Genomic DNA, 25,607 nt, shown 5'->3' with positions numbered 1-25,607 from the left:
ATTGTACAACAAACTGTGAATATGACAGAGAATCTCTCCTTTGAGATCTGTTTGTACAAATTCACACAATTGCAGGTATCCTCAAGTTACACCGTCTTATTTTCATTGGTCATACTAACAACCAAATGAAAGTTTTTCCCAATTCACCAAACATCAGAAATGAATCTCTAACCTCACCTCCGTGATATCACAGGGTTGTGCATACAGAAAGGTTATTGATATGTTGGATATGTTTTGAATGGCAATAAAGACATTGTTGGGGTGACAATTAGCTTCCTAAATCCTCATGGCCCTTTACCTTCATTTGTATACCCCAAGAAATTTGACATCTTTATAGTGGACAAGAAGGACATTCTTACAAACGTTCATGTGAGAACAGCAATGGGCCAAATTTATGTCCTTTCACCAAAAGATGCACAAACATTATTATATCATGCTACCAAGCATTGAGACATAAAAGTCCTGGTGATAAATTTGTCATCATGGTTGTGTAAACCCAACCCTATGTTCCATGCCTTGCAAACATGTTTTGTTGGGGTTGTTATATCGTGTTTTGCATACTACAGATGCTTGCTATTAGCCTACCCATACAGCTGTTGTGCACGTTTTTCAATACTTTGTCTTTTATTTATTCATTTATTTATTTAATTTTAGTCTGCATACAATTTGTATTGTTTTGTTGCATCACTTAGATATGTTTTTTGTATTGTATTGTATTGTATTTATTGGTCCTCTTGTCTACAAAGCAGCTTATGCATAAGAAATTGGACAAGTCAAGTTATAAATGTACAAATTAAAGTCATTTCTAGATATACATATTTAAGATAATACACTTTATACATAAGTATTTATGTAATACACTTCATAAATTTAAATATTGTTCAATTGACTTCATAAATTCAAATATTCTTCAATGGAGTAAAAACAGTGATGCTGTAAATATGACTTTAGAGGTTTTCCAAAGGTGTTGACCTCAGTAATAGCTTTTATGTTTTCAGGAAGTTTGTTATAAAGCTTAATCACACGTGAAAAGTACGTTTTTGGCACAGAGGTTTGCTAATTTGGGTTATGTATAAGTTTCTGTTTTATCTGGTAAAGTGATCATGTATATCACAGTTTTTTTGCAGTCTGCAGTCCTTACCTATTACATCTATTTTGAAGAATAAAAGGGTATCCATAATGTATACACATGGTAATGGAGGAATACCAGATTTCTTAAACAGAAGTTTACAAGCGTCTTTAGACTTGCACCCAAACAAAATTCTAATGGCCCGTTTTTGTAGTTTAAAAGTGCTATAAGCTGTTTTAGAGTTTTCCGAGAAAGTGACCCCATATCAAAGATGAGGATGAAATTAGGCATGGTATGCATTCATTACTGTTTTCTCACTACAGCATGATTTTAATGAGCAAAGGAGGTAACATGTTTTGCTCAGTTCTGCATTGAGATATTCAATATGCGTATTCCATTTTACGTTGCTCTGCAGCCAAAGTCCTAAGAATTTGGTTTCAGTACTGTTACCAACTATTTCGTCGTTGCTAGAGCCTCATGGGATAAACGCACCCATGTTAGGAGCATTGTAGAATTTTAGTGCAATGGTGTTTTTTTCCCCAAGTTGATTATTCTGTGCCCAGCTGCTAAGTTGTTTTGACACCATGTTTACTGACTGCTGTAAATGTTCATTGCTATCTCCTTTTAGTAGAATTGTGGTGTCATCTGGAAATATATTTGTTTTATGTGCATCAACATTTAAGTTTATGTCATTTATTTACAGAAGGAACAGAAGGGGTCCCATTACAGATTCTTGGGGTACACCAAGTGTTGAGATACAGTTTTTAGTTTGATATTTGTAAGCTTGATGCACACTGTCTGCTAACCATTAGTCAGGAAGGAACTGATCCACTCTCGAATACCATATCTTTCAAGCTCTGATAACAGAATTTTATGATCCACCATGTCAAAAACTTTTGACAGGTCAATAAATACTCCTATTGACTGCTGTTTTGTGTCCATCAGGTTTCAACTGGAATTGAGGCACTCGCAAATAGCAGTTGTCATTGACCTCTTATTTCTGAATCCATGTTGTTCATTACATACGATGTTGTTTTTATCTATAAGTTTTATAAATTTGTCATATACAACTTTTTCTGATACTTTTGAGATGCAAGAGGAAATTGTGATGGGTCTGTAGTTATTTACATTATCCTTCTCACCTCTTTAATATACAGGAATAACTTTTGATGTTTTCAATACATCAGGGAGAGTGCCTGCCTGAAGTGAGCAGTCACATAACTGTGTGAGTATTTCAATTAGGTTTGATACACTCTTCATTAATATTGTCGCAGGTACACCATCAATGCCTGCAGAGTTGGAATTTTTTAGTCCTTTCATTGCTGTAGCTACTTCATCTCCTGAAACAGAACTGAAGTACATTGATCCTCTACATCCACTTTTTATATTCATGTGCCTGGTTGCTCTTATGTAAGTCTAATTGTAACATGTTATCAGCAACACCTGTGAAAAAATTGTTAAAAGTCTTGGCTACTTCTAAGGGGTTTGTTACTTTGTTTTATTTTTTTGTGATAGTGTTATATTTTTGCAAGTTTGTCTGTATTCTCCAGATTCTTTTTTTTATAATACTCCACATAGCCTTTGATTTATTAGCTGAATTATAAATGTATTCATCATTATGCATTATTTTTGGTGCTTTTATTGCTTTTCTTAATATTTTGGAGTTTTTTTTATATTATGCACATAATTCAGGTGAGGAATTTTTTGAGTTACAAATTTCATGCAGTAGTCTTTTCTTCTGGCATGAAACCCTTATTCCCCTTGTGGTCCAGCTATTTTTTCTGGAGTTCCCCTGTATGATTACAGTTTTCAGTGGAAATTCAATTTGAAAGAAATGGGTTAATGTATCAATAAAAATGTTGAATTCTCATTTATATCGTTCGTTTTGTACACTTCTGGCCATTTTTATTTCTGTAATAAGCTGTTGAAGTAGTTTATTTTATCCTGATTATAACTTCTACATGAGGTTCTTAAAGATTTGTTGTTAATAATACTGCCTTTTACTTTTATGCTTAATATCATAGCAAGATGGTCACTAAAACATGCATTGAAAATTTGTAGTGAAGTTCTTGAGTAGAAATTGGTCTAGAGCTGTTTGGCAAGTTTCTGTTACTTGGGTAGCAGATTTTACTTTGACCTTTAAATTAAAGGATGTTGCAGGGCTCAAAAGGGTCTCTCTATTTGTTACGAAATCAATATTGAAGTCACCACAGATTATCAACTCGCAATACATTTTATTTACTTTATTTAACAATGACTCCATTGTGTTTAAGAAAAGTTAAAAATTTCCAGATGGTAATCTGTAAACTGTAGCAATAACAAAGTTAAACTGAATAATTTGTATATCTGCAATTTCATAATCCTTTTCAACATTTGCTCTAGTAAAGTCAGGTAGGGTAATAAAATCTACATTTTCCTTTGTGAATTGCCACCCCACCCTGCTTGCTGTTTTTCCTGCTGTAGTAAGAAGCCAAAATGAATTTGTTTATTTTCATAGTCTGAATTAATTCTGGGTTAAGCCAGTGCTCAGAAATGCATAACACTGAGATATCTTTAAGTTCATCTGTTAATAGTACATTAATTTTATCGATCTTATTATGCAGGGATTTCACATTATGGTGATAAATTTTTAGCTCTGGTGTATTCACGATTTGATAATTGGGGTTCGTACCCTATGTGATCAAAAGTATCTGGACGCCCCCAAAAACATATGCTTTTGATATTAGGTGCATTGTGCTCCACCTAATGTCGGGTCAGAGACCTCAGTAGTCATTAGACATTGTGAGAGAGCAGACTGGGGTGCTCTGCACAACTCACGGACTTCAAACGTGGTTAGATGATTGGGTGTCACTTGTGTCATATGTATGTATGCGAGATTTCCATGCTCCTAAACATCCCTAGGTCCACTGTTTTGGATGTGATAGTGAAGTGGAAACGTGAAGGGACACGTACAGCACAAAAGCGTACCGGCCGACCTCTTCTGTTGACTGACAGAGACCGCCAACAGTTGAAGAGGTTCGTAATGTGTAATAGGCAGACATCTATCCAGACCATCACATAGGAATTCTGAACTGCTTACTACCAAATTTAAACATGTATTTTTGCCAGCATATCGAGGGTAGGTTGTCGAGTATAACATCTGCCCATACTAAGTCACAGCAACTAGTTCAATTTCCCTACAAGATAAACTACCTCTTACAGCAATGAACATCCCATTACCAACTGAATGCAATCTCTAATGCAACCAGTTTAAGAACAGTAAAACCAAATGAATTTAATCTATCAGATTTCTTGTGGCATCACGATCGTTGATCCGAGGAGCCCTCATCACCAGCCATAGAGTCTGAAGATGGCTTGTATATAAGCCCAAACCTGTCAATAAAGAAATATTATTGCGATCTCGACTGTTCATTGTAACTTAAATAAAACATCAGGCCGCTGCTCTCCGTAGACTGTGCTGTCGAAATTTATGCACAAATGAGGTTGTTCTTGATCTGGTGATGAAAACTAGACAAATCACAATCATAGAACTTGCAGATGAAGCTAAAGTTCGTATAGGATCTATTCATTCTACTTTAACAGAACATTTGGACCTCAGGAGGCTCTCGGCAAAACTTGTGCCAAACTTGTTAACAACTAAGCATAAGCAACTTTGGAGATCACAAGAACATGTTGGATACTATGAACAGTGATCCCATCTTTCTTAACACAGTGATTACTGGTGATGAGTTCTGAGTTTACGGGTATGACCCAGAAACAAAGTTCTAATCATCACAGTGAAAGCATCCATTATCCTTGAGACCCAAAAAAGCGAAGCAGGTCTGCAATAGTGTGAAAGTCATGCTGACCATCTTTTTTGACTCCAGTGGTGTGGTCCATCATGAGTATGCCTCAGAAAGTACTAATGTCAATAAGGAGTACTACTAAGAGGTCCTGCATCATCTTCATGAAGCAGTGAGACCAAACAGCTACACTGGTGGGCAGTGGACAGTTGGTGCCATCACTACGATAATTGACCTGCTCATCGTTCTTGGTTAATTCAGTTTACTGACCACCTCAACATGGCTGTTTTTTGTCTAACTCCCAATTCCCCTGACCTAGTACCAAGTGACCTCTGGCTTTTCCCTAAACTGAAAAGACTCTGAGAGGGACCAGATTTCAGAACAGGGAAAAATTATGCAGAATTTGACGGAGCAGCTGCACACCATACCAAAAGAGGCTTTCCAGTGATGTTTCCAACAGTGGCAGCAGCATTGGGAGAGGTGTGTAGAAGCCAAAGGTGACTAGTGTCAAAACATAATGTCTGAATAAATATTGATTTTATAAATAAAAGTAGGATACTTTTTGAACAGTCCTCATACTAATGGAACCTTGATAGAACACTAAGTAACTGTACAGTATTTATGGAGAGATTTCTTAAGAACGATGGAAGTGACTAGATTTGTTACAAACAATTTAACTACTGAAATTTGAAAGGGGGTTTTAATTACATCTTTCATTTATCTCTGATATCGAGCAACTGTTATATATTTGGAGAAATTCAATTTGATCTTTTTGTCATGACACTGATGAGACAGTCGGGACACAGAAAATTTGTTTCTTTGGTTAAATGGAGAAGAGTGTTCATAAAATAGAACTTTTTGCCTTGAAAATCATTCAAGAGGACAGAAGAAAAAATAAAATGATTTTGGTTGTGTGCTCTGTTGCATAGTATGACCCACAAGTGATAGACTTCCATTGTGTACATATGCGCAGAGAGGTGCTGACCATGTATTGTGGTCTGTGTGTGTTAGCAATCTATAGATTAAAAAAAAAAAGAAAAAAAAACCACATGATTTATGTGTGTATTTGTGCATGTGTCCAGCATTTCCTCCTAAACCAGTGGTTCGATTTCAACCAAATTTGGTGTACATGCTGCTTGCTACATGAAAATCAGTGCTGTGGGGTCAGAACGTCCTAGCTGCCACAAAAGGGAAGATGGGGGCAAAAAAAGGTTTCTTTTTTCAACCACTGATTATTAGGCTGCTGTACACAAAAGGTGTGTTGTGTGTGTAGTATCAGCATACCTAACAGGGTCTACAATTGCGGATGGATGCTGCTGAACAATAAGAGGGGGGAGGAGATTGATAATGAAAGAGATGGGAGGATGAGGTGTGCGGAGAAGTGGAGGAGGAGGGGACAGACAGAAAGAGATGGGGATGAAGTGATAAAGAGAGGGGGAGGAAAGCATAGACAGCAAGAGAGGGATGAGGGGATGAACAGCAAGAGAGAGGCTAGGAGGAGGAGGAGGAGGAGGAAGAGGGAGAGATGGGGGTTGACAGACAGAGAGGGTGTAAGAAGAGAAGAATAGAGAGAGGGGAAGAGGTTTTGTGAGAGTAGTAATGGCATGTCTTACAGATATAAGCTGCTGGTGGTCACAGCTGCATAAAGAGAGGAGGGCCGAGGAGACAGTGAGTGGGGGAGGGTGAAGTGGACAGTGAGAGCAGGGAGGATGAGATGGGCAGAGAGAGGGAGGTGGAGAAAATTAATAGAGAGAGGGGGAGGAGGGGACATACAGAGAGAAGAGGTGAGGAGGAGGAGATGATCAGAGGTGTGGAGGTGTAGGAGTAGGCGTAGGTGTAGGTGTAGGTGTAGGCGTAGGCGTAGGTGGAGGTGGTCAGAGAGAGCAGGAGATGGAAGTTAGTGGACAGGTGGAAAAGGAAGAAGGGAGAGGAGAAGTTGGATAAAGAGAGTGGGGAGGATGAGATAGATAAATAGTGGTGGGAGGATGAGATGGATACAGAGATGGGGTAAGTAGAAGTCGACACAGGGAGGGGGGAAAGGAGATGTGTGCAATATATATATACAGGGTGTTACAAAAAGCTACAGCCAAACTTTCAGGAAACATTCCTCACACACAAATAAAGAAAAGATGTTATGTGGACATGTGTCTGGAAATGCTTAATTTCCATGTTAGAGCTCATTTTAGTTTCGTCAGTATGTACTGTACTTCCTCGATTCACCGCCAATTGGCCCAACTGAAGGAAGTTAATGCTGACTTCGGTGCTTGTGTTGACATGCAACTCATTGCTCTACAGTACTAGCATCAAGCACATCAGTACGTAGCATCAACAGGTTAGTGTTCATCACGAATGTGGTTTTGCAGTCAGTGCAATGTTTACAAATGCGGAGTTGGCAGATGCACGGGGCAATAGCCGTGGTGCGATACTTTGCATCGAGACAGATTTCCAGAACGAAGGTGTCCCAACAGGAAGACGTTCGAAGCAATTGATCGGCGTCTTAGGGAGCACGGAACATTCCAGCCTATGATTCGCGACTGGGGATGACCTAGAATGACGAGGACACCTGCAATCGACGAGGCAATTCTTCGTGCAGTTGACGATAACCCTAATGTCAGCGTCAGAGAAGTTGCTGCTGTACAAGGTAACGTTGACCACATCACTGTATGGAGAGTGCTACGGGAGAACCAGTTGTTTCCGTACCGTGTACAGCATGTGCAGGCACTATCAGCAGCTGATTGGCCTCCACGGGTACGCTTCTGCGAATGGTTCATACAACAATGTGTCAATCCTCATTTCAGTGCAAATGTTCTTTTTACGGATGAGGCTTCATTCCAACACGATCAAATTGTAAATTTGCACAATCACCATGTGTGGGCTGACAAGAATCCGCACGCAATTGTGCGATCACGTCATCAACACAGATTTTCTGTGAACGTTTGGGCAGGCGTTGTTGGTGATGTCTTGATTGGGCCCTATGTTCTTCCACCTACGCTCAATGGAGCACGTTATCATGATTTCATACGGGATACTCTACCTGTGCTGCTAGAACGTGTGCCTTTACAAGTATGACACAGCATGTGGTTCATGCGCGATGGAGCTCCTGCACATTTCAGTTGAAGTGTTCGTCCGCTTCTCAACAACAGATTCGGTGACCGATGGATTGGTAGAGGCGGACCAATTCTATGGCCTCCTCGCTCTCCTGACCTCAACCCTCTTGACTTTCATTTATGGGGGCATTTGAAAGCTCTTGTCTACACAACCCCGGTACCAAATGTAGAGACTCTTCGTGCTCGTATTGTGGACAGCTGTGATACAATACGCCATTCTCCAGGGCTGCATCAGCGCATCAGGGATTCCATGCGACGGAGGGTGGATGCATGGATCCTCGCTAACGGAGGACATTTTGAACATTTCCTGTAACAAAGTGTTTGAAGTCACGCTGGTACGTTATGTTGCTGTGTGTTTCCATTCCATGATTAATGTGATTTGAAGAGAAGTAATAAAACATGGAAAGGAAGCGTTTCCGGACACATGTCCACATAACATATTTTCTTTCTTTGTGTGTGAGGAATGTTTGCTGAAAGTTTGGCCATAGGTGTGTGTGTGTGTGTGTGTGTGTGTGTGTGTGTGTGTGTGTAACATGTACATGAGAGAAGCCTTTGGGGAAAGGGCAGTGTTTTTATATCCTACTGGGCAGCTGCTGACTATAGATATGCAAGATAACAACATAGAAAATAACAAATATTTAATATCTAGAAGAAAATCTAGCTATGGAGAAGCTATTGACAGGATCTTCAGTTACATTGTAATTTTTGGATTTCCACCATATTGGTGAAAACAGATCTTCCCCGTCCCCCATCAAAAATGTAGAAAGGTTACTACACAGTATAATTTTGTATATCAAATTTCTCTACAAGTTGAAGAAAAAGTTACCCAATTTTACTAAGCAAAGGATTTTATTTCAGCAGAGTAATGCACCTTCCCACATGTCTGAAGGTACCACAGTCAAAATTGTGAAATTGTGCTAAAAGCTGCTACATCATCTGCCAATTTTCTAGATTTGGCTACTTCGTGATGTTTTTTTGTGAATACTGGAGAAAGTGGATTAATGAAAAGAAAATCCCATCATATGAAGAGATAATAGCTGAAATAAACCATTATTTAGTAGATTCTGAGAAATTGTGGTTTTGAATGACTGAAACACATGAGTAAAAATTTATAAATTGGCATATAGAACTGAAAGAAAAATAAAACGTGAAAAATGAAAAATAAGTTTGACGATTTATTCATATTTAATGTTCTCTGTGCAAAGTGTGCTGATATGTGACATATTATCTTCGTTCTTGGATTTGCAAATAAAAACAAGCAGTTTTCATAAAGAATTTATAGTTGTGATAAGTGTTTGTTTCTGACCTCCAAATAATGACACTGAGTGAGATGTTTAAATATGTTAAGTGCTTTATGTGCATTCGCTATGTCATCAAAAATATCCGGACACCCCCAAAAACATATGTTCATCATATTACGTGCATTTTGCCGCCACCTACTGCCAGGTACTCCATATCAGCGACCTCAGTAGTCATTGGACATTGTGAGAGAGCAGAACACTCAGACTTCGAACATGGTCAGGGTGTCATTTGTGCCATACATTTGCACACGATATTTCCACACTCCTAAACATCCCTAGGTCCACTGTTTCCCAAGTGATAGTGAAGTGGAAACGTGAAGGGCCACGTACAGCACAAAAGCGCACAGGCTGACCTTGTCTGTTGACTGACAGAGACCGCCGACAGTTGAAGATGGTTGTAATGTGTAATAGGCAGACATCTGTCCAGACCATCACACAGGAATTCCGAACTGCATCAGGATCCACCGGAAGTACTACGACAGTTAGGTGGGAGGTGAGAAAACTTGGATTTCACGGTTGAGTGGCTACTCATAAGCTACACATCATGCCGGTAAGTGCCAAATGGTGCCTCGCTTGGTGTAAGGAGTGTAAGCATTGGATGATTGAACAGTGGAAAAACGTTATGTGGAGTGGCAGATCACGGTACACACTGTGGCGATCCGATGGCAAGGTGTGGGTATGGCAAGTGCCCGGTGAACGTCATCTGCCAGCGTGTGTAGCGCCAACAGTGAAATTCGGAGGTGGTGGTGTTATGGCGTGGCCGTGTTTTTCATGGAGGTGGCTTGCACTCCTTGTTGTTTTGTATGGCACTATCACAGCACAGGCTCATATTGATGTTTTAAGCACCTTCTTACTTCCCACTGTTGAAGAGCAATTCGACGGTTGTGATTGCACCTTTCAACATGCTCGAGCAGCAGCTGTTCATAATGCACGGCCTGTGGCAATGTGGTTACACGACAATAAAATCCCTGTAATAGACTGGCCTGTACAGAGTCCTGACCTGAATCATATAGAAAACCTTTGGGATGTTTTGGAACACCAATTTTGTGCCAGGCCTCACCGACCAACATCAATACCTCTTCTCAGTGCAGCACTCTGTGAAGAATGGGCTGCCAGCACCTGATGGAACGTATGCCCGCGAGAGTGGAAGCTGTCATCATGGCTAAGGGTGGGCCAACACCATACTAAATTCCAGCATTATCGATGGAGGACGCCACGAACTTGTAAGCCATTTTCAGTCAGGTGTCCAGATACATTTGATCACATAGTGTGTGTGGTAGACTCTCACATTTCCTGAGACTTGGGGCATTCAAACTGTTATAATGTGCAGTGTCATTAATGTGTGATCTTTGCAATGTTTATGTGTGAACCTGTATTTAATTATGTCATTCCAGGTATTAGTTTTCTTTTGTTATTCTTACAGGAAATGATGAAATCCTCATACTGTCACAGGTTATATATAACCAATATTTTGAAAGACTACAGTTGTGATACATTCTTTCCAGAAATTGGTAGCCAGTACATATCTGTCAGGTGAGTAACTCAAAAATATGTTGAGACTAAGTTTAATGATGTCTTTTCATTGGGATTGTTACAATGTACGGTGTTACATGTATATTGTCTACAGTCGATGTTGTGAAACAGCAATTCGGTGAAAGCTAATAGTCCTATGCTGTACAGGCAGAACATGTATGTTGATTTTTTACAATAAAATAAAAATAATCATCGTATTGGAGGTGATTTAAACACCTTAGTGTTTTATCAAACGTATGCCCCAGTAGAACGTTGTTGCACTTGCCTTGCCCTGAGGAGGGAACCAGCTGACTCGGCTAGTTGTTGGGAGGACCTGTAGAGTAACCTCCTATTGAATAAATATGTTATTACATATTCTTACTTTTGCAAAGCTTTGGAAGAAGTGAAATCATGAAAGAGAAAACTTCGTATTTCATATGCCTTATTTTATTGCATGTCTGATATTAATTTAAATCACTGACAAGGACATTAAAGTTTTAACTATAGGTACTGGCAGTAATGTCAGAGATAGCCATTGTAATAGCAGTCTCATTGTGATTTTGACTTTACCATTCATGCAGTATTAAATATTGTGCAGGAAAGAAGACATGTTAATTAGCAATGTGGCAACAAACCTTTTTTGATAATTGAAAAGTGTGCAGAACTGGGACACAAATCCAGAGCCCTGTTTGTTGTGGGAATTATTTTACCAACTAACCAGTCTGAACTTGTATTATGACTTGATGTAAACATTGTCTACCATTATCTCTTCCTGTTCTGATTTTGAGAGATTCACACCTGCCAGTATTGCAGGGCTGACAGTTTTGTAAAAAAGGATATTGTAGTGAAACCTCTCAATTCCACCTTCGTGTTTCTTAAATATAATTTTCTTAAAAACAGATGGCATGTCACACCTGACCGTCCATCGGATATAAAACCTAATAACTTGAGAATGAATGTATGAGCTAAAATCAACCACATGCAAAGTTTACGTAATGGGTTTTTACCTCTGTGAAGTCTTTAAAATTTAGTGCAATGTTCTACTTAATTTGATGCAGCACAGTAAGTGTGGTGGATAATGAAAGATATCAGTTCTTTATCAAGTGAAGATATCAGACTGTAAGATGCGCAAAAATAAAATTTTTTCACCTAATAGTTTTTGAAAAACCAGATGATTAGTATTTCATTTTGAGTAAAACACGTCTTTCAGCACAGACACCAGCATTTATGGCAGACAGCCATAACAAAAGCAGCCTCAGCCCAGAATGCAAAGAGCCGTTTTTTAACAGCGAAAGGGTTAAATATCTGACTGTAATGTTGCAAAGAGATATCAACTGGAATGGAACGGCTGTGTATGAACGGTAATAGAGAAGGCAAATGGTTGACTTCGTTGTATTGAGATAATTTTAGGGAAGTTTGGTTCATCTGTAAAGGAGACCTGTGGATAAAACACTGGTGTGACCCATTCTTGAGTAATGTGCGAGTGTTTGGGATCCCCAGCAGTTTGGATTAAAGGTAGACATCAAAGCTGTTCAGAGGTGGACAGCTAGATGTGTTACCAGTAGTTTTGACCAATACATGAATATTACAGAGAGTCTTCATCATCTCAAATGGTGACCCCTTTCATGAAACATCATTGAGGAGATTTAGAGAACTGTCATTTGCAGCTGCCTGCAGAACGATTCTTCTGCCAACAGTGAGCATTTAGCATAAAGACCATGAAGATAAGATGAATTAGGGCTCATATGGAGGCATATAGTCAGTTCCCCCCTGCCCCCCACTCTGTTTGTGAATGGAACAGGAAAGGAAATGGCCAGTAGTGGTGCAAGGTGCCCTCCATAATGCACCATATGGTGGCATGCAGAGTATGTTTGTAGATATAGAGTTAGATGAATGCTAAAGCCAGTTTACCCACAACGGTTGTCAAGTTTATGGTGTTGTCACAACCACATCATATACAATCTCACAGATAATTGTCAGTAACTTCTGCAAACTTGAGATTCAGTGTTAATCTTGGGCCTACACCTTGCAACCATTAAAATTCATTTTACAGGTATCATCTGAATTCAATTAAGCTTATTTCAGGAGCTATAATTATCCATTCACAACATCATAGTTGGAACATACTTTATCAGCGACTCACGTAAGAGCACCACAACAGATGAAGTACACTTTTAAAAATTGATTTTAAATGCCACATCCAAAGACCAGCACTTCACTCTTTCCAATTAAGCGTGGTTGTCACTCCACTGAATCAAAAGCAAGATGGTACTAATAGAGGTAGTTATTGTAATGTGGTTCTCACCTGATTCATTAAGAAGGCATTTGAGGTCTCTATCAGCTGTTACTTAGTGTGTTTTCTTGCATCCAATAAACTGAAAAGCCATTTCATGTATCGGGAGACAGTGATAAAGAGGCCTTAATTGGTCAGTCAGAACCTAATAGATGTATTTTTTGATGTTGAAAACAACTGGCTGTGTGATATCTGACAACAAATACATAATTTTTGGGTTCATGTTTGCCTCCCTATTGTACTACAATTTTCTCTGGTGGAACAATATTTCAGGTATCAAATTGGTAATGTAGTTTTCACTTGTACTCCTTAAAGAATGATGTGTCTCAGAATGGTGTTTCAAGCGACAACCTTTTATCATAACAGTAGGCAGCATGGTATTCACAGTGAGCAGTCCAATGCATTGTATTCACAGTGAGAAATCTAATTTACAAATGTTTATTTGTTGGCAGTTTTACAATTTTCTCTTCGGACTACAATCTTTCATCTATTACTTGTGACCTACAGATAATACTGAGGAGGCTGTTGGAGAGTTGGGCAGAAACAATGGGTTTTAAACTCTTCACTGTGTGTGTGTGTGTGTGTGTGTGTGTGTGTGTGAGGTTAGGTTAGGTTAGGTGTGTGTGTGTGTGTGTGTGTGTGTGTGTGTGTGTGTGTGTGTGTGTGTGAGTGTGTGTGTCTGTCTTATTTTTCTCCAATATAAGACAATTGCAGGTCACATGTTTTCAGTTTTAAAAGACCAGTTAGATTCTTGGGCCCAATATTTGTGTTACAGGTTGTCACTGTACATGTTGAAATGCCCCTGTGTTTGGGTTTGGAGTAGAGACAGACCTTACATTGTAATATTTTATAAAGCCTTTGCTCAATTCCAGTGGTACTCTTAACTGTAAAGTATGTGAATCAGTGCGACCATCATATCTGAAAATGTTGGACAGTGTCCGTGTTAAGGGTGTCAGCCATGTGGCAGATTCTTTGCAGTAAATCATATATCTGGCATATGCACTGAAGCTGGTAATCCATCACTTCCCACTCAGAAAATATTCCTGTGGTGTGGGACTTTTATAATGTTAAGTCAATTGTGATGTCTGTGGTCTTGATTTTTGCCACTTGAATATTAACTCAATGTGTAAGCATGACTGCTAACTGAATGTATTTTCCTTAGTGTCAATTGTATAAAGCAGGGTTCCCCAACCTGTGGTCTGCGGACCCCTTAGGGGTCCGCCAGCTCTTTCTAGGGGGTCCGCGGCCACCTTTCACCAAATCGTGTAAAATAATGAGTAAAATTATTGAATAAAAATGTGAAAATCAAATTCATCACCTTTTTTTTTTGTGTGTGTGTGTGCGTGTGTGTGTGTGTGTGTGTGTGTGTGTGTGGAAAACGTGTACTTTTACTTCAGGGCGTATCCCCAAGCAGCCTTTGCGGTTCCTGAGTGAGAACGTATACACAGTTTAGTGCCGGAGAATGCGGCTTCTCTGATCGACTGTTTAGCAGCAATACGGGGGTCGTTTGTGTGCTGGCTCACGTCGCTAGATGCACTGAAACCTTTTACGCATGCGCGGAGCAAGCTTTGTCAACCAATCACAGCTCTCGCTGGCATGTATGCGGCCCCAGGCATCATTAAATGTTAAACTTGCCTTGTCAGTGCACTACCTGTTTCATAAGTTGATTTTTGACCAGTTTATTACTTCTAACATGGATCGGTGGCTGAAGTCAGGATCATTGAAGAAGGCTGCAGTTCCTCCATCGCCTTCACAACAAGGGAAATTTCCAGTTGAAATGAGTGAGGAGGGAGGACGACCAAAGGAAAACGTTACATACATTTGAACATTTTTCTTCGGATTTCACGAAAAACCACACACACACACGCGCACGCACACACACACACACACACACACACACACACACACACACACACACACACACACACATACTGTTACTAAATATGCATGCTCCTTACACAACAGTAGCCAAGTAGCCAAATAGTGGAAGTGAACAGACCATAAGTGACAGCTTGTCAACTGCGAACAGTGACGTTGATTGCTCTTGGAGGAAGAAAGCTCCATCGTGTGAAATTTCAATTACCAAGTAATTTTAATCAGGCTATAGTGTGTTGAACAAAGAGAGTAAATCCACTAGTAAGTGTCTGGATACAGTGGGAATTCAAATTGGATCGTTAATTTCAAGTTGTTTTCATTCATCTCTAAACCAAAGACTATTGATACTTTGGGGGGGGGGGGGGGGTTGGGGGTCATTGGGAACATGGCACCTGCATTAAGAAGCTTTCAGTTCCCGTGGGTTTCCCTCTGAAATTTGAAGTTACTGTGCTGTTGACTGACTAGTATCCGCCATGGGTTTTCGACTGAAGAAGGGGTCCGCCAGCTGAAAAGGTTGTGAAGCCCTGGTATAAAGCATTTAACTGTAGATTAAAATAGAAAAATTACCTCAGATCAAATTTAACCTGGAAATCTGTGTTGTATAAATGTTAATCTTAGATCATATCACTATGAAGTTGGACCATATTTGACTGGCAAAAATTCGCGATTCAAAGTCAGGTTCAGCTCTAATTGTCAGTTTATTCTGCTCTGGCATTATGATTCATTGCTTTTGTTTTTTTGTAGATACCACTTGAAATAATAAGAAAAGTTGTTCTTAACACAAAAAAATGGTAAGTAAATATGTATTAAGCCCTCTCACCTGACTGATGCTCAAAATACTTTTTTTCTATCTGGAAGGTTAGGTTAAGGGAATTACGACTACTGTGTGTATGTAATGATAAATCTCATCACAGCTATTTTGGAGATGACTCATAATTTATGTGATTAGTTCAAAGGCATGTTATACACACTTAGCAGCAGAATAAGAAAGGAAGATTTGAAATGTTTGCAGTGAACAGAAGTATGGGAATTTTGACAGCAGCTAATAGCTATTCAACATCTCGTATATGCTCTCTCTCAGCTTGAGCAGTAATAACTATGGAATTTGTATTACATTTTTGTCTACTGAACACATCCTTAAACTGCTATGACAGTTCAATGTACGTACGGCGATAAATAGAACATAAGCAAGTGTATTGGAACACCTAACCTTGTAACCTGATACATATGAGTCAATGGCTCGGAGGTTGCATTAGTGAGTGCTGTGCAGTAGATCATGTGTTCAAACCCATGTTAAATCTCTGAAATTTTTTTTCCCCGTTTCTTACTACTTTCTCCACTTTATTGTTTGTAAAGATAATTATAACGACAGTACCACGACATTCCGTTCCATACTATTGAAACCATACCATACCCTCTGTGTTTCCTGAGTGTTTTGGACCACTATTGGGCAAAATTCTGTATGTAACAACCCTACGCAATGTGAATTACATTGTTTGCTTTCGTTTACTTTAGAGATACCTGAGTATCCAGATGTGTCCACTGAGGACGATGACGATGACAAGATCCAGTGAGCTCCCTGCCTCATTCCCTGAAAGGGTGAACCCACTCTTGGAATTAAATAACAAGTCATTTAAGCTGAGGTTTTGTTTTTAATAAAGAATTGTAGAGCAGTTGGAACTAAGGCTTAGAGGCTACTGATCAACCAAAAGAAACCAGCCACTGACTCCAATGTGCATGTTGCTGTTAATGTTAAGATTTTACACCACAGGAACCTTTCACTTAGTGGTTGGTGATCTGTTTAAAGTAGGCATAGCAAGAGCTTGCAGAGCTGTTCGTAAGGTATCGGGCTGCACAGCCTCATTGAAAAATGAATTTATCAAAATGCCAATTATGAAAATGATGTTAGGAACATCCAGCGTAATTTTTATCAAATAGCACATTTTCCTGGCATTTTAGGTGGTATTGACTGCATTCATATGCTCATCAAATCACCTGGTGGCGATAATGCTGAGATATTTAGAAATCGTCATGGTGGTTTTCTTTAAATATACAAGTGATCTCAGTCGCGAAGTTTTGATGTTTAAATATTTTAGCTAGATCGCCAAGATCTGGCCATGACAGCAGTATTTTTGCAAACTCACATGTACCTGCTCAGTTGGAAACGGGAGAAATTCCGGAAGGCTTACTTCTGGGAGACTCGCTATCTGTGTTGCAGCTATTTTTTGACACCTGTATTTCATGAAGAAATAGTGGCTGAGTGTATCTATAATCATGCCCTCAAGAAAACAAGATCAGCAATTGAAAGAATGTTTGGGTAGTAAAAAGAGGATTTTCCTGTTTGAGTGTAGAACTCAGAGTAAAAGTAAATCATGCAGCAATTACAATAGTTGCAGCATTTCTCTTGCACAATATGGCTGTCAACGCGTCAGAGCAGGAGTCTGAAATTGATGATGTGTATTTGCTGGGAGAAGAGTGTACACAGAAATTCGAGTATGTGCAGAACGCAAAATCAACTGGGGTCTTAATGCAGTGAGAGTGGCATTCATTGACAATGTATTTAAGTAAGTACTTGAAAATAAATTGGAATAAATGTACAAGTTGTCAATCTGAAAGCCAGATTTTCTTTTCCTTTCTTTTAGTTCTAGTTACTTCTCTGTGTCCTGGTTATTGAATTCTTTATCAGAACAAGAACACCACAAATAATATTATAAACTCCCTATTGCACAACAGATCGGGCTCAAAACATTAACCAGAGCATATTAAAATGTATAGAATACACAGAATATAACTTCGGGATGAAAGTCTGTCCATGAAGTTCCAGTAGGCTACATACCAACAGAAAACGAATGTAACAGCAGTCACAGTGCAATAAGTGTGAAATTTATTAACAAAGTATTTATACAAAAGGTTACAAGATTGGAAAGGTTTACAATGTGTCAGATTAAAAGTCTGGATTGTCTTTTCATTTCTATAAGTTCCAATTCTTTAATTTCTTTATCTATTTTGAGTGTTTCCATTCTTATCTCATGTTTTGCAAGCAAGTACTGTAACTCTGATTTCATGTTCACGCTCAGGGCATTCTATTCTTCCCTTGTAAAACTGGTCTTTCTTACCGAGAAAATTTTCTGTTCTTTCGTTTTTGGGACAAGATTTTCCTGCTATAACAGAATCCTGGCTGGCATGTTACACATCTACCTGTAATTAGAGGTAATTTTCTGTGTAAAGTACACAATTTTGTGCTGTCACAGTAAAGTTGTTACATTATCTTAGTGCATTACCATTCTTACCAGCTCAATGTAAACATTCTCTCCTTCATTTTCATTGTTATTAAAAAGAGCAATATCTTTATTTGAAGTTGCAGCTGTCGCCTCATTTACTGATGTTGTGAATGAACTGTAACCAGTGCTATCTGTATCAGAACAAGAATGTAACTAGAACATTATGAATTACCTTTTACGCAATAAAGTTGCTTCATAAGAATTTATGCGATTATGTCAAAATATTTACAAACCACTGCACATAACTTTAGGATGAAAATCTGCATCGGCATCGTAGGCATTAGAAATAGGAAAAAATTTTGGCTTCAGGGCTGCAGTTAGCTTTTGTCCACTTTCTGTAACAGCAGGCCTTACGAAATTACCACTTCCAGTTTTATGCATTTCAACCTTGAAGAGATGTGACTGTGTTTTTTCTTCCACTTTACATACTACATACATAAAAAATGAAATGTAATAATTAGAAAGTACGTCTTGAAATTATACATTGTCTTGCGCTAATGCCATCTTGGTCCTTTTCTGAACATTTCTGTAACATGTTTTCAAACTCTTTCAATCACAATCTGTCCTGATGTTATGTGAATTAAAGTCCACAGCAACTTCTCTCCCTGCCTTTACCTTGTTGGCTGCAGTGACTTTATCAGTTTTTTTCTTTTTTTTTTTCGCTCAGTTATGTCTTTATACTGGCCCAACACAATTTCCAGCAGTAAATCTTTTTTGTATTGAGAAAAGTTTGAGGATCATTCCTTTTTGTTTACTTGCTTCCATAGTTATAACACGACACCATCAATAATAAATACTGTGTATCTATGATTTACAATAAATATCTACAGTCAAAACACAATAATTGTGTCGATAGCCGATTTCAGCCATGTTGCCAAGCATGTTACATAGTACTTTAGATCAAATCTGAACCTGCTTCAGTGGATCCAAGTTTAGCGGTACAGTAGAGCTGAGCGCTGAACGTAGCTAAATTTCTGATCTAATGTCAAATTTGATCTCTAGTCAGCAATGTTTATACTATCAGCCCTTAATGATCCTACAGCAATGAATCGTGTTGGAATCTGAGCAAAGGACTACCTCACCATTGTAGCTGTTGTGCAACATGAATGCTGTAACCAAGGGTTGGAATATATTTCCATCCGGGATAGCAATGAAGCCTTGAATGTTTTTAAGTTGAAACTAATACTAGCTATCTTGTACTCAGAGTTATGTTTTAGGCGTGTTTTATCTTCATCTGCCTTGAGCCTAGATTTTGTGAGTGAAAAGTTCATATTGTTGGTCAATTTGTTGTTCTGGGATGAAAGACAAAAGTAATAATTCTAAAAAATATTTGCAGTTCATCAAAATATTATGGCATTACATCAGGACTCAAATATATTTATTGTCCTAGTATTGACATGTTTTCAGGGATTCCTTTGATGGATTTTATAAATAAGCTAACAATCGAAATACATAAATAAATTTATGCTAAAGTCTCACATAAATATTAAATACATGTATGTGTCACAAAATGTTACTTAATTATGATATCTGAAAATACGATCAAAAATTTTTCATATGAGGGGACTTAATGTTAACACATTATAATGGTAGGCCAAGAGGCCAAGTAACTTTTATTGAATGCTGCATTACACTTCGAAGTAACGCATATACATGACACTATTTTTCAACATTGTCACCAAATCTGTGTAAAAAGTGGCCAGAATGTTTTACCTGTTGTTTAGTTGCTCAATGATAAAATCTGCTCCTTTGTCATGGAACCATTCAAGAACTACTATGTTTCATCATCGAAAAATCTGCAGTTGCTGCAAATCAGTTCCTTGATTACCTGGACAGTGTCATCTGTGGTTGATGTTGATGGCCTTTCTTACTGATCAGCATCAGCTATGTGACTTTGGTCAAATTTTTGGCACTGTTTCACTAATGCTCAATGTGACATTGCATTTGATCCATGTTGTTGTTGTTGTGGTCTTCAGTCCTGAGACTGGTTTGATGCAGCTCTCCATACTACTCTATCCTGTGCAAGCTTCTTCATCTCCCAGTATCTACTGCAACCTACATCCTTCTGAATCTGCTTAGTGTATTCATCTCTTGGTCTCCCTCTACGATTTTTACCCTCCACACTGCCCTCCAATGCTAAATTTGTGATCCCTTGATGCCTCAAAACATGTCCTACCAACCGATCCCTTCTTCTAGTCAAGTTGTGCCACAAACTTCTCTTCTCCCCAATCCTATTCAATACTTCCTCATTAGTTACGTGATCTATCCACCTTATCTTCAGCATTCTTCTGTAGCACCACATTTCGAAAGCTTCTATTCTCTTCTTGTCCAAACTAGTTATCGTCCATGTTTCACTTCCATACATGGCTACACTCCATACAAATACTTTCAGAAACGACTTTCTGACACTTAAATCTATACTCGATGTTAACAAATTCCTCTTCTTGAGAAACGCTTTCCTTGCCACTGCCAGTCTACATTTTATATCCTCTCTACTTCGACCATCATCGGTTATTTTACTCCCTAAATAGCAAAACTCCTTTACTACTTTAAGTGTCTCATTTCCTAATCTAATTCCCTCAGCATCACCCGACTTAATTCGACTACATTCCATTATCCTCGTTTTGCTTTTGTTGATGTTCATCGTATATCCTCCTTTCAAGACACTGTCCATTCCGTTCAACTGCTCTTCCAAGTCCTTTGCTGTCTCTGACAGAATTACAATGTCATCGGCGAACCTCAAAGTTTTTACTTCTTCTCCATGAATTTTAATACCTACTCCGAATTTTTCTTTTGTTTCCTTTACTGCTTGCTCAATATACAGATTGAATAACATCGGGGAGAGGCTACAACCCTGTCTTACTCCTTTCCCAACCACTGCTTCCCTTTCATGCCCCTCGACTCTTATAACTGCCATCTGGTTTCTGTACAAACTGTAAATAGCCTTTCGCTCCCTGTATTTTACCCCTGCCACCTTCAGAATTTGAAAGAGAGTATTCCAGTTAACATTGTCAAAAGCTTTCTCTAAGTCTACAAATGCTGGAAACGTAGGTTTGCCTTTTCTTAATCTTTCTTCTAAGATAAGTCGTAAGGTCAGTATTGCCTCACGTGTTCCAACATTTCTACGGAATCCAAACTGATCTTCCCCGAGGTCGGCTTCTACCAGTTTTTCCATTCGTCTGTAAAGAATTCGCGTTAGTATTTTGCAGCTGTGACTTATTAAACTGATTGTTCGGTAATTTTCACATCTGTCAACACCTGCTTTCTTTGGGATTGGAATTATTATATTCTTCTTGAAGTCTGAGGGTATTTCGCCTGTCTCATACATCGTGCTCACCAGATGGTAGAGTTTTTTCATGACTGGCTCTCCTGAGGCCATCAGTAGTTCAAATGGAATGTTGTCTACTCCCGGGGCCTTGTTTCGACTCAGGTCTTTCAGTGCTCTATCAAACTCTTCACGCAGTATCTTATCTCCCATTTCGTCTTCATCTACATCCTCTTCCATTTCCATAATATTGTCCTCAAGTACATCGCCCTTGTATAAACCCTCTATATACTCCTTCCACCTTTCTGCCTTCCCTTCTTTGCTTAGAACTGGGTTGCCATCTGAGCTCTTGATATTCATACAAGTGGTTCTCTTCTCTCCAAAGGTCTCTTTAATTTTCCTGTAGGCAGTATCTATCTTACCCCTAGTGAGACAAGCCTCTACATCCTTACATTTGTCCTCTAGCCATCCCTGCTTAGCCATTTTGCAGTTCCTGTCGATCTCATTTTTGAGACGTTTGTATTCCTTTTTGCCTGCTTCATTTACTGCATTTTTATATTTTCTCCTTTCATCAATTAAATTCAATATTTCTTCTGTTACCCAAGGATTTCTATTAGCCCTCGTCTTTTTACCTACTTGATCCTCTGCTGCCTTCACTACTTCATCCCTCAGAGCTACCCATTCTTCTTCTACTGTATTTCTTTCCCCCATTCCTGTCAATTGTTCCCTTATGCTCTCCCTCAAACTCTCTACAACCTCTGGTTTAGTCAGTTTATCCAGGTCCCATCTCCTTAAATTCCGACCTTTTTGCAGTTTCTTCAGTTTCAATCTGCAGTTCATAACCAATAGATTGTGGCCAGAATCCACATCTGCCCCAGGAAATGTCTTACAATTTAAAACCTGGTTCCTAAATCTCTGTCTTACCATTATATAATCTATCTGATACCTTTTAGTATCTCCAGGATTCTTCCAGGTATACAACCTTCTTTTATGATTCTTGATTTGATCCATATACCACCAAAATGTAATGGTAAATCTGTGTGTAATTTATATGTATTTCCCTCAAGAATCGTACAGTCCCATGTACTTTAACTTTGTAGTAAGTTTTCAGTTGCCACACAGTTTCACTCCCACACTGTGGTGCATCTGTAGTGTACCACAACAGAACTGTGCCTTCAGAACATGTACTCTCTTCTGAAATGTGCCACTCTTGTTGCACAATAATCTTATCATGGAATGACATGTAAAACTTCCTTTGTGAAGCACCTACGTATATCTACATCTACATACGTGTGCTGCAAGACACTGTACGGTGCATGGCAGAGGGTACCGTGTACCACTGCTACACATTTCTTTTCTTGTTCCACTTGCTGATAGAGTGAGGGAAAAACGACTATCTATAAGCCTCAGTATGAGTCATAATTTTTGTGTCTTATCTTCATGGTTCTTAAGCAAAATGTACGTAGTTGGCATTAGAATTGATTGGTGGTCAGCCTCAAATGCCGGTTCTCTAAATTTCTGCAATAGTAAAAATAGGAGAGAGGACAGGACATCTTCGTATATGTCAGCAGCCATAATCATGCATAAACAAACAAAATTTTTCTGTTTTGGCCCAACGTTTATATTTTTTATTTTGAATATGCATATTGGCTGACATCCATCATCAGACCAAATACTTTAAAACATCAATACACTGTATATCATCATAGAACTTGTTTGTACAAGGTGCAGTATGCACCTGTGCCACATATGAATGTACTGTTTGACAATGTACATTGTACTGTGTATTAAAGTATTTGATCTTATGGTGGCAATTAGTCAAAATACATAATCAAAGTAAGAAATAAGAAAGTGTGGCCAAGACAGAAAAGTTTTATGCATTTCTGCAATAATGCCTTGCAATCAGAGGGTTGTCTTCCCTCCAGGGATTTCCATTTAAGTCCACGGATCATCTCCATAATACTTCTGTGCTGATTGAATCTGCTGTTAACAAATATAGCAGCACACCTTTGAATTGCTTCAATGTCTTCCTTTACTCTGACCTGGTAGGGATCCCTGTCACGTGAGCAATACTCAAGAGTTGGTTGTATTAACATTCTGTATGCCGTCAACAATCCTACTAAAGCAAAGTTGAGCACTCATCTTCCCGACTATCAGGCTGACGTGCTTATGCCATTTCATATCACTTTGCAATGTTATGCCTAGATATTTAATCAACATGACTGTGTCAAGCAGCACATTACTAATACTGCATTTGACTGTTACAGGATTGTTTTTCCTACTCATCAGCATTAACTTATGTTTTTCTCCATGTAGTGCAGGCTGCTGTTCGTCACACCAACTAGAAATTTTGTCCAGCTTGTCTTGTATTTCCCTGCAATGACTCAAGGATGATATCTTCCTGTACACCACAGTGTCATTAGCAAACAGCTGTAAATTGCTATTCACTCTGATTGCCAGATCATTTATGTAGGTTGAGCATAAGAGCAATCATATCACACTTCCCTGGGGCATAACGTACATCCTGCTGTTTTTAACACCATTGCAAAAGCAGCTCCTTTTTCTGTGAAACAAAGATATATAATGTATTTTGCGTACCACACAAATGTGATAGCCTTAAAAACGTTTTTCAGGCAACTGTCAACAGCATCTATATACTTGGAGAAATACATGGTAAACACTGTGCTGTCTTACAATATATTTATTCACAACCAGTTTTGATCATCTTCATTACAGAAAAATACTGTGACAACTTTACATGTCATGCATGCTATTTCACCAGAAAAGATGTCATAGCTGACTTGCAAACATCAGAAAAAGGTAATTCACACTATAATAACCGGCTAATGCAAATGGAAAACATTGGTGGTTTCATTGCCCAGTGTTTTCTTGTGAAATAGCGTGTATGACATTTGAAGTCATCACAGTATTTTTCTACTGTGATGATGATCAGTGATCAGAACGTGTTGTGAATAAATATGTTGTAAGACAGCACAGTATTTACCATGCATTTCTCCAAGTGATAACCTTACATGCAGGCAGCCCACACCTAAAATGATTTTTTGGGTTTTATTTATCATGTCAGGTAGATGCATGGCTTGGAACATTCTTGCTGGTGATGATGGCACAAGCTTTCTTGCTGTGGGGGATTTCCTCATTGGAAATGCATCTTTATCAACATATTCCTGCTCTTCTTCTTCATTCTGTACTTTCTCTTGTTTTGTCTCTTGTGATGAGAAAGTAGATTATTGCTGAATGTAGACCCAGTGCTACACCGGGAGGGGGGAATGTATTGCCGTATTATTGTGAGGGGGGGGGGGGGAATCGTGTATTCACTAGTTTACCATATATTAGCATATTAAAGCATATTGTAAATACATTATAATTCAGAAGTAGTAAAAACAAGCAGAAATTATGTTTATTTCTAGAAGCCATGCTAGAACTGTGATAAACATTTCTTAAATCAGGTACTGAAATGTACTGGGAGTGTGCAGAAATGAAAACAAGTGATGCACAGGAAGCACGTGATGTAAAGTACACACTACAATCAGGCAAAGCAAGTTTAGTTAATTGCCTGAGGAAGCAAAAATTGAAGTTGGATGCAGCATATATGCTACTAGAGGACTGAGGAGGCTATATGCACTCCTGTACAAACACTACGATTTTAAACCCACGTAGACTGATGGTTCCAAGCATGTAGAGAAAGTTGGCTGCTTGGTTGTTGTCCCTAATAGTGTGATCGAGATTTACTTACAGTGTTGATTGGAGAGCTGTAGGAACTGGAGGTGGTGCAACTAGATCAAGACAAGAACTTCCTCTTCTGCTGAGATTCTCTAATTGCTCTGTAGTGTATTCGGACAACATACCTTATGCTCAGAACATGCACGATTAGCTTTTCTTGTTATAGTGACAATCGGAGGAAGTTAAGTTGCGTTGATTAGCAGGGTATGAGGGAATTTGTATGAACAAGGGACTTGACACAACAGCCCAAGATAGGATCCAGAAACATCTTGCTATGAAGTGTGCCATTCCATTGTATGTTATCTTTTTACAACATAGAAGGGCCATATGCCAGGGACAGAAAAAGTGGCAAGACGGACAAAGTAACAAACTGTTTGGAGT

The 25,607-nt window shown here is 38.8% G+C and overlaps 1 protein-coding gene across 4 annotated transcripts in view; it reads left to right on the top strand.

The window, feature by feature from the left end:
- Positions 1 to 25,607, top strand: part of LOC126184898 (dihydrofolate reductase) — a 101,281-nt gene that overhangs the window by 51,781 nt on the left and 23,893 nt on the right. For all 4 annotated transcript variants that reach the window (XM_049927534.1, XM_049927532.1, XM_049927533.1 and 1 more), the window contains exon 4: positions 10,683 to 10,792. In XM_049927534.1, the coding sequence (XP_049783491.1) occupies positions 10,683 to 10,792 (110 nt within the window). The remainder of the gene's footprint in view (positions 1 to 10,682; positions 10,793 to 25,607) is intronic.

Source organism: Schistocerca cancellata, chromosome 4, assembly GCF_023864275.1.
Source record: "Schistocerca cancellata isolate TAMUIC-IGC-003103 chromosome 4, iqSchCanc2.1, whole genome shotgun sequence".
In the NCBI taxonomy this organism is placed as follows: Eukaryota; Metazoa; Arthropoda; class Insecta; order Orthoptera; family Acrididae; genus Schistocerca; species Schistocerca cancellata.
This window is presented reverse-complemented; position numbering and strand designations above follow the sequence as displayed.